The following is a 9997-nucleotide window of genomic DNA, read 5'->3' on the forward strand; positions in this document are numbered from 1 at the left end:
GAGCAGAGGTGAGAGTGGACAACTCTGTCTTGTTACTGATCTCTATGGGAATTCCTCCAGTCTCTCTCCATTAAGTATTATTTAGGCCTTAAGAGCTTTGTATACTGCCTCTATTATGTTAAGATATGAACCAACCAATTCTCTCAAATGTTTTCTTTTTTTATTAGTTTTGTATTCAGCAATACAGGCAGTTTGGTACATTATTAGGGTCATCCGTGACCTACCTCCTCCCCACTGGCGCCTCCTTGTTGAGGTATATGGGTCATGCATTGTGGAGTTAGCCCACAGTTATTGGTATGATAAATGTCTCTGCATATCATGACCCAACATATGGCTCTGACATTCTTTCCGCCCCATCTTCCACAAGATTCCCCTGAGCAATGTTGGGTTCATTTTTGGTCTGCTTCAGTGATAAGGTGTTGGGGGCCTCTGGGGCTCTGGCTCTCTGATTTGGTAGGAGTTGATTTTTCTGTTTGTCTCCTTCCCCCTTGTGCTGGTATCCAGTTCATCAGGAAAACAGCACCCTGGCTTGTTTCGCCAATTTTTCTTAGTTTCAGCTGGGGCCCTTTTGAGGTGTGATGGGGTGGCTCTCTCCTTAGAATCTATATCTATCTGAAAAAGAGAAGCAGATTTTCCAACGGAGAGTAAGTTAGCACCAGGAGAAATGAGATAACCCTTACTTTTTTTTATAGAGAGTTTAATAGGTGTAGGCCCTTTTGTAGCCCACAATTGATGGTAGCTTGATACCATAGGGTGGTCTTATGTTTGGATATGGTTCTGACTTGTTTCCCAGCTCCAGCAATGGGTCCCGTACCACTGAGGGGATCAGTTAGCCAACTCAAGAGCTGTTGGTTCCCCATCATGGCTGTGTGCCACTATTACACTTGTGTGGGCATCAAAAAATGTTATTTGATGCTCAGTAGGTTAGACCATGAGTTGCTTGGACAGATATTGGTCATTTCCCCCAGTTGCCCATGTAGCACCTTCTGACACTAGACATGCTGACTGTCTGGGGACTGACTCTCTCCTAGCTTCCAACCATGCCATTCCATTTTATGTGTCCACTACATATGGTGTCTTCAGCAGTAGGTCTTACTACTAACCTTTGGTGGGTCAAGTACTGTGAGAGAAATCTGTCATTCTTTTAGAGAACCTTTTATGTCTCTCTGATCAAAAGCTAATTGTGGATGATAGCCCCATGCTGGTACTGGGAGTTACAGGTCAGTGCCCACTAAGCAAATGAGGAAAAAGTTAACTAATATACAAGAGTTATAGAGAAGAGAGAGAGACGGAGAGGGAGAGGGAGGGAGGGAAGATGTAGAAGATTTAGCTTAGACATGATCCTACCCTCTCCAGTGTCTTGTGGTTCATGTGTTTCCTGTAAGGGCCTGGTGAAAGTTCAGCCATTTGGTCTGTCTTTTAGGAAGTAGAATTTTATGGTACCATTGCCATTTGGGTGTAGATTAGTGTTTCCCACCCCTTCGATGCCCTCCCCTCCCTCCGCATCCATTCTAGTGTCTAGTCCATGAGATGCTTGCTGGGTATGTAAGGTATCTTGGGTAGATTCAGGTTAGGTGCTGTAGATGAGTGAGACTATGTGGCGACTTTTTTTCTGTGATTGGGTAAGTTCACTGAGAATGATCTGTTCCAGGTTCAACCATTTTTCCTCAAATTTCATTGTGTTATTTTTTGTTACTGTTGCATAGAATTCCATTGTGTAGATGTAACACATCTTAGTTATCCATTCTTCTAGTGATGGACATCTGGATTGATTCCAGCTCTTAGCTATTACTAATTGAGCAGCTACAAACATGGTTGAGCAAATCTCTCTGGCCTGAGGTTTGAAGGTTTTAGGGTAGATGCCCAGTAAGGGAATAACTGGGTCTGTTGGTATCTCTATAGTCAGCTTTTTCAGGAGTCTCCATATTGCTTTCCAAAGTGGTTGTACCATCCTACATTCCCACCAACAGTGGATGAGTGTTCCTGCTTCTCCACATCCTCGCCAGCATTTATTTTCATTTGATTTTTTGATGTTTGCTATCCTTATTGGGGTAAGGTGGAATCTTATAGTTGTTTTAATTTGCATTTCTCTGATGATTAGGGATTTTGAACATTTACTTAAGTGTGTGATTGCCATTTGTATTTCTTCCTCTGTGTACTGCCTGTTCAGTTCTTTGCCCCATTTTGTGAGTGGGGTGTTTGACTTCTTACTGTTTAGATTTTTGAGTTCTTTGTAGATTCTAGAGATTAGGCCTCTATCAGTTGGATAGCCCGCAAATATTTCCTCCCATTTTGTGGGCAATCTATTGGCTTTGCTTAATGGTATGCTTGTCTGTAAAGAAACTCTTCAGCTTCATGTGGTCCCAGTACTTGAGTGACTGTTTAAGATTGTGAGCTACTGGGGTTTTGTTCAGGAAGTCTTTTTCCATTCCTATATCATGGAAAGTACTTCCTAAATTTTCTTCCAGTAGTATTCGTGTTTCTTGTCTTATATTGAGGTCTTTGATCCACCTGTATTTGAGTGTAGTGCATGGTGAAATGTGGGGATCAAGTTTCAGTTTTTTTGCATGTGGTTATCCAGTTTGTCCAGAACCATTTGTTGAAGATGCTGTCTTTTTTCCAGGCTATATTGTTCGGGCCTTTGTCAAATATCAAGTAGCTACCATTGCTTGACCCAAAATCTGTTTCCTCAAGTCTATTCCATTGGTCTATACTCCTGTTTTTACACCAGTACCATGCTGTTTTTATTACTATGGCTTTGTAATATAGCTTTAGATCATGTATGGTGATACCTCTAGAGGTATTTCTTTTGCTGAGAATATGTTTGGATATGCATGGCCTTCTTCCTTCCCATATGAAATTTGAGATCATAATTGAATTTCAAAGGAGAAAGTGTGGGAGGGGGAAGGAGGGAATTAACATGGGATTTTTTTTTTGTTTTTTTGAGGTAGGGTCTCACTGTAGCCCAGGCTGATGGGATTTTTTTTTATAATCATGGAAAATGCTAATAAAAATTAAAAAAAAAAGAGATTTGAGATCATTTTTTCTATGTCTGCAAAGAACACTGTAGGGATTTTAATTGGAATTGCATTAAATCTGTATTGCCTTTGGATGATTGTATTTTTCACAATGTTAATTCTGCCTATCCAGGAGCATGGGAGGTCTTTCCATTTTCTTAAGTCCTCCTCAATTTCTTTTTGAGTCTTTTTATGTTTTCATTGTATAAATCTTTCACTTCCTTTGTTAACGTTATTCCAAAATATTTTTTTTTGCTATTGAAAATGGGACTATGTCCCTTATTTTTTTCTCTGTGTCTTTGTTATTTGCATATAGAAACTCTACTGATTTTTGTGCATTGATTTTGTATCCTGCTACTTTGCTATAGGAGTTATTCACCTTCAGGAGTTTGGGGATGGAGTCTCTCGGGTCTCTTACATATACAATCATGTCATCAGCAAATAGAGCTAACTTAACTTCTTCCTTTCCAAATTGTATCTCTTTTGTTTCCTTCTCCTCTCTTATTGCTTGAGATAGGACTTCCAGTACTATATTGAAAAGCAGAGGTGAGAGAGGACAACCCTGTGTTGTTCCTGATCTCAATGGGCATTCCTCCAGTCTCTCTCCATTAAGTATTATTTGGGCCTTTGGAGCTTTGTATATTGCCTTTATTATGTTAAGATATGAACCAACCATACCAATTCTCTCCAGTGTTTTGATCATGAAGTGATGTTGTATCTTGTCCATGGGCTGCTGAGAAGAATGTGTAGTCTGTGGATTTGGGATGGAAAGTTCTGTAGATGTCCATTAAATGTAAGTGATCTATGGTTTTGTTTAGCTTTCTTAATTTCCTGTTCAGTTTCTGTTTGTATGATCTGTCTATTACTGATAATGGTGTGTTGAAGTCCCCAGCTATGATGGTGTTGCTGGTTATTTCTGTTTTATTGTCAAGTAGGTTTTGTTTTATGAACTGTGGTGTCATTTGTGTTTGGTGCATACAGATTTATGATTGTAATATCCTCTTGATGGATTGTTCCCTTGATAAGTAGGAAGTGGCCTTCTTTGTCTTTTTTGATTATTTTTGGTTTGAAGTCTATTTTATCCAGTATTAATATAGCTACACCTGCTTGTTTCTTATTCCAATTTCCTTGGAATATTATCATCCACCCCTTTACCCTGAGGAGGTGTCTGTCTTTAGTGGTGAGGTGTGTTTCTTGAAGACAACAGATTGAGGGGTCTAATTTTTGATCCATCCTGTTAGCTTGTGTCTTTTGATGGGTGAATTAAGGCCATTAATATTTAGGGTAATGACTATGAGATTTGATTTGATCCCTGCCATACTGTGATGGTAGATGTGTGTTGGTTTTTTCATGGGCTTTGAAGTTTTTTGTGCCTACTCTGAGTTTGGTTATTGTGATCTGCTTCTTGTAGGCATTTTAGTTTAATTATTCATTTCTTCTCTGTGAAAAATTTCCTGAAATATTCTCTGTTGGTTTGGTTTTGTGTTCATATAATCGTAAAGCTGAGTTTTGTCATGGAAAGTTTTTCTTTCACCATTTATTATGAGAGACACTTTTGCTGCGTAGAGTAGTTTGGTTTGGAAGCCATAGGTTCTTAGACTTTGGAGTGTTTCTTTCCCGGCCCTTCTAGCTTTCAGGGTTTCCATTGAGAAGTCTGGACTAATTCTGATGGGGTTACCATTGACAGTGGTGTGCTGTTTTTCCCTAACTGCTTTTAGGATTTTCTCTTTGGTGTCAATGTTTAGAGTGTTAATGACAATATGTCTTGGAGAGTTTTTCCTTTGGTCGAGTCTGTTTGGAGTTCTGTTGGCTTCTTGTATCTTGATGGACCTTTCTTTTAAGAGATTGGGGAAGGTTTATTCAATTATTTTGTTAAATAAGTTTCCATGCCTTTGGTCTGTATTTCTTCTCTTTCTGATATTCCAATGATTCTGATATTAGGACGTTTAAGTGTATCCCACAATTTCCTCATGTTCTGTTCACAGGAACTTTTGAACTTACTAAAATTTTTGAACTCTCAAACTATTTCTTTCATCTTGTCTTCCAGATCAGAGTTTCTATCCTCCACTTCACTGACTCTATTCTTGAGAGCTTCTAGAGAGTTTTCAACTTGTTCAATTAAGTTTGCATTTCCTACTACTTTTCTATATATAATTTCCACCCCTCTGTCAAGTTCCCTTTTCACATCACTTTCTGATTTTCTTGATGGTTCTTGGAGTTCATCCTTACATTTCTTTATGTCTTCATTTAGCATGGCCAGCTGATTTTTAAGGTCTTTTTATTTTTCACTCTCCCTCAAATCTATTAACTCTCTTTGAACTCCTTCCAGTTTCTTATCTATTAATTCTAGTTTAGTGATGGCAGCATCCACATGATTATTGGTCCTTTGTTGCTTTCCTGCAAGTTCTACCAGTAGGTTGGTCAGGGTTGCATTGCTCATAGCTTCAATTTGATGTTCTGATACTAATGACTCTTCTATGTTTTGGTTAGATGTATTCATAGTAGGACTGGGTGATCTAACCAGATTTCTTACATTTGGTTTTTCATGTTATCTCTTTTGCACTGTGGTCTGCCCATGACATTGTATGGGCATGTAGGTGGGTGGATCAGCCTGGGCTCTAGCGCAATGGGAATCTAAGGCAGCCTGAGGCAGTTGCCAAGCAGCCTGAGCTTTGGCTCTTACTTGCCAAAGCCACCTATCTACTGCTTGGCAGGGGCACCAAAGTTGCCTGAATTCTCAAGTGGAAATGCGCCAAAGCTGCCTGCATTTGAGCTTTGAGGGGGACTGAGGTGCCAAGCACTGAAGCAGCCCAAACTCTGGCTGGAAACACTGGGACCTGGAAACAATCTGGGCTCCCCCACCACAGGACAATATGGCGTGGCAGACAGGTAGGGGATAGCACCTGAGCTGGTGCAAGCGAGAGACACAGTCTGGGCTTGTGTGGCAGTTGCTGTGGGACTGGGCTTGCTGACTGTGCAGCGGCAGGATCAGTAATTGAGTGAGTGGACAGAGCAATGTAAACTTCCACATGCAGGGATCAATCTGCATGCAGCTGTGCTGTAGATACGGGGTGGGGTGGCCTGCCCACTCCTGAGGGACTGAGGTTTTCCCTATTATTGGGAGTCACTGATTGCTGATTGGCCAGAGCAGTAATGTGGATGTGTGTGCAGAGAGTCTAGGCTTCCCCATGCAGAGATCAATAGGTGAGGGATCAGCACATGATCAGCACACGGTCGCAGCAGCAGTGGATGCGGTGGCTATTTGGTGGGAGGGGTGGGCTACCCACCTGCAAGGGGATCTGCAATTGCCTGTTTTTCCCCCCTCTCTGCCCTCCCACTGACAAGAAGACCCAGTAAACACTTAATGTCTTGCCTTTCTTTACCCGGGATTTGCAGCGAAGCTCTGCGGTTGCCATCTTGGCCGGAATTCCCCACTTCCAAAGTTTTGATCATGAAGTGATGTTATATTTTGTCAAAGGCCTTTTCTTTTCTTTCTTTTTTTTTTTTTTTTTTTTGAGGTAGGGTCTCACTCTAGCGCAGGCTGACCTGGAATTCACTATGGAGTCTCAGGGTGGCCTCGAACTCATGGCGATCCTCCTACCTCTGCCTCCCAAGTGCTGGGATTAAAGGCATGAACCACCACGCCCGGCTCAAAGGCCTTTTCTGCATCTATCAAAATGATCATGTGTTTTTTTTTTTTTTTATTGTTACATAAACTACTTTATTTAAATAAAGCCAGTGCTGGTCCTTTCCCACACACACCAACACATGCACACTCACACTCACGTCCTCTCTCCACTTCTCTCCACCTATGGCCACTTCAAACCCCACAGGTTCTCATTGTGGCCATCCTCCAGGTCGACGTTTGGGAGACGCAGAGGTGCACTGCTCCCAGACCTTGCAAGAGCTCTGCATCCTCCCGGAGCAGGAGAGCAAGCTCAGCTCTCCCAAGACACCCAGGCCTGCTTCCCACGCACACTCCAGGAGCACCACCAGCACCTGGAGCAGCTCTGAGGGCTGAGCCCTCACCTCCACCAGTTCTTCCTCTGCACAGGGGCTCTGTGGCCATGCTTGAGTGATTCCCAAGGGGTCCTGGAGTAGGTAGCTTGGTGTGGGGAAGAACAAGGAGAGCAATTGAGCACCAAATTCCCTAATGCCACCCGTAGGAGGGTGCTGAGCCAGTCCAAGTCCACCCAGAAAAAGCAAGCCTAGCTGCACAAGAGGGGGCAGGAATGGCAAGGTCCCAGCCTTCAGGGTCTTACTAAGCTCCAATACAATCCCTGTCGGACTCACTAGCACCTTGGCAATGTAAGGGCTCAGCCCGTCTGGGACACTGCACACTCAGGGCCATCTGGAGTTGGCCATACTCCCCATGTGGGTGGAGTCGGGCTCCCCACCCTGACACTGGCAGGACCCAAGTTCTGCTGAAGGGCGCAGAGGCTCTGGTCACAAGGGGGAGCATTTACAAAGGTGGTGTCTTCCAGAGGCACGTAGTACTTCTTACACTGCACTCACAGGCAGGCTGGGACAGAAGGACAAGGGCACAGGGCCACAGGACTTAGCAGGATACCTAGGGCACCCTGGGGAGCTGCCTTCAGGGATGGGCAGGGCCAGGGATCAACAGGTGAGGAACCATCCAATCATTCAGACCAGGGCACTCATTTCCTCGGATGAGCCTCCTGTGTCTTCCACAAGTTCCCTGAGGGGGAAAGCCAGACAGAAGTCGGGTAGAAAAGAGCAAAGTAGAGGGGATCAGAACCTGTGAAGAGCCAATAGGACGAGAGAGAAAGAGAGGGCAGGGAGCAAGCCTTCAAAGTGGGTAAGGCAAAGAGAGAGCTGCCTCCTGAGGGGACAGGCGAGGGAGGGAGGAAGCAGGACAGACAGGACTGGGACGCAGCGGACCCCTCCCCGGAAAGCACTGGAGACCAAGACCCTTGCAGCAGACAGGACCCCAGAGCAGAGGGAAGGAGAGGCCTGTGGGGCCCTAACTGCCCGCGGTGGAGGTCAAGCCCGCACCCTTGCCACAGAGCTACAAGCTGACACTGCGCTGGTGGCGACTGCCTCGGACTCCACCATCACTGCCCCGCCGACCCCGACTCTGGGGTCCCAGCTCTTGGCCATCCAGACTGGCATGGTCGGAGAGGCCCCGCAGGTGCTCCACCGAGTCACACTTCTGGAGGTCAGAGGCCACGGTGCGCAGGCTGAGCAGGCTCAGCGTGTCGGTGTCGGGACCGGGGCCCGGCCCCAGGCTGCCGCCCTCCTCCAGGGCCCCTCCTTCAGCCCCCTCAATCCCGCTGTCCCCATCTTCCATGCTCTCGGGGCCAGCTTCAGCCCCCACAGGGGAGGAACGCCGCGGGCCCAGCGGGTGGGGCGGCAGGCCCCGGCGCCGGGCGTGAATCTGCTCGCTGATCTGCTCCAGGTTGCGCAAGGCGACTGAGTAGCGGGTCTTGGCCTGCGCCACTTGCTGCTCCAGCTCTGTCACCTTGGCCTTGTGTTCCTCCAGGATTTGGCTGAACTGGGCCTTGAGCTCAAAGTAGGGACGGCTCTTGCCAATGGCTCGCCGGAGGGTCTTCTGCAGGGCTTGGACCCGAGCCTCCGCCTGCTGGCACAGCCGTGTCACTCGCTGATGCTCCCGCTCTCCTCGAAGCCGCTCCTCCTCGGCCTCGTTCACCTTACAGGTAGCATGGTTGAGCATCTCCTGCCAGGTTGGGTCCAGGCGGTTCTTGTCAGCCATGACTCCCTGTTCAGCCACGAACACCATCTCGCGGGCGGCGTTGTGCATGCTCACGGCCCGCTCGTACCTCAGCGCTGCCTTCTGTGTTTCTTGCTGGGCCTCCTTAGCCAGTCGTCGGGCTTCGTAGTAGGGCCGGGCCTTCTCAATACAACTCCCCAGGTGGGAGCCCTGCGTGTTGAGCTTCCTTGCTGACTCCTGAAGGATCCTCCGATAGGTAGTCCTGGCCTCGTCTAGCTGCAGCTCCACCTGGTTGATCTCCGCACTGGCCTGGTTCAGGTGCTCCAGCTCCTCCTGTATTCTAGGATCCAGTTCTTCCTCCTCCCTTGGAGACAATTTGGACTCACTGCTGCCACCTCCACCTCCTCCAGGCTCCTCTGCGACTGGGCTCCTAGGGACTTCATCCTCTACCACCTCTGGCCGCAGTTCCCCTTGTGGGGTCTCTCGTCCTCCTGGAGCCTTTCTGAAATCAGCCATACTGGCCGGGAAAGGGCAGAGCCCTATGCACAAGAGAGGACTGACATGCTGAGACCAGGGCCCCAGCTTGAGGCTTCGTGGGCTCTGGATGGCAAGGAGCAGGGTGTCTGTTCTCAAAAGGCAGGAAAAGGTGTGGGGAGGGGGGCACACAGGAAAAAAACCTCACACTCGGTTAGAGGCAGAGGCTCAAACTGCCAGTGAGGTTCCTGGAACTAAAGCCTGGTCTGTGCGGAAGTTCTCCCCTCCCCACTGGGAGTCCACGAAGAGGGGTCAGGAGCAACAGCTCCAAGGCAAGGAGCAAGGGGGGCCTGGATCCTGGGCCGAGGCCTGCAAAGAGGAGCACCATTCGGGAGGGTGGAGGCAGGGCCTCCAGGCTGCAGTGGCAGATGGAGAGAGAGAAGGCTTGGTCCAAGCAGAGGCTTGGGGATGAGCCTCCCTGGGGAGCTCAGTTTACCTTTCCGCGAGCGGAGCTTCTAATCAGCAAACAATCTTCCCCCTCCCTCCCCGCAACAAGCTGATCATGTGGTTTTTGTGTTTATCCTTGTTTATGTGGTATATTACATTGACAGACTTCTGTATATTGAACCACCCCTGTGCTCCTGGGATGAATCCCATTTTATCAAGTCGGATAATGCTTTTTTTTTTTGATGTGTTGTTGGATTTGGTTTGTGAGGATTTTTTTAAATTAATTTATTTATTTGAGAGCGACAGACACAGAGAGAAAGACAGATAGAGGGAGAGAGAGAGAGAATGGGCGCGCCAGGGCTTCCAG

The 9997-nt window shown here is 46.8% G+C and overlaps 1 protein-coding gene across 1 annotated transcript; it reads right to left on the minus strand.

Moving 5' to 3' along the window:
* Window positions 1-7427: 7427 nt before the first annotated feature.
* LOC123457746 (SH3 domain-binding protein 5-like) lies at window positions 7428-9700 on the minus strand. Its single transcript, XM_045142239.1, has one exon. It carries the CDS (start codon window positions 9223-9225, stop codon window positions 8047-8049), a length of 1179 nt encoding a protein of 392 aa, XP_044998174.1. The 5' UTR covers window positions 9226-9700; the 3' UTR covers window positions 7428-8046.
* Window positions 9701-9997: the final 297 nt, after the last annotated feature.

This window comes from Jaculus jaculus, chromosome 1, assembly GCF_020740685.1.
Source record: "Jaculus jaculus isolate mJacJac1 chromosome 1, mJacJac1.mat.Y.cur, whole genome shotgun sequence".
In the NCBI taxonomy this organism is placed as follows: domain Eukaryota; kingdom Metazoa; phylum Chordata; class Mammalia; order Rodentia; family Dipodidae; genus Jaculus; species Jaculus jaculus.

What these genes read in the sequence shown, in the direction of transcription:
- LOC123457746 (XM_045142239.1), bottom strand. Translation starts at nt 9,225, where the DNA reads ATGGCTGATTTCAGAAAGGCTCCAGGAGGACGAGAGACCCCACAAGGG.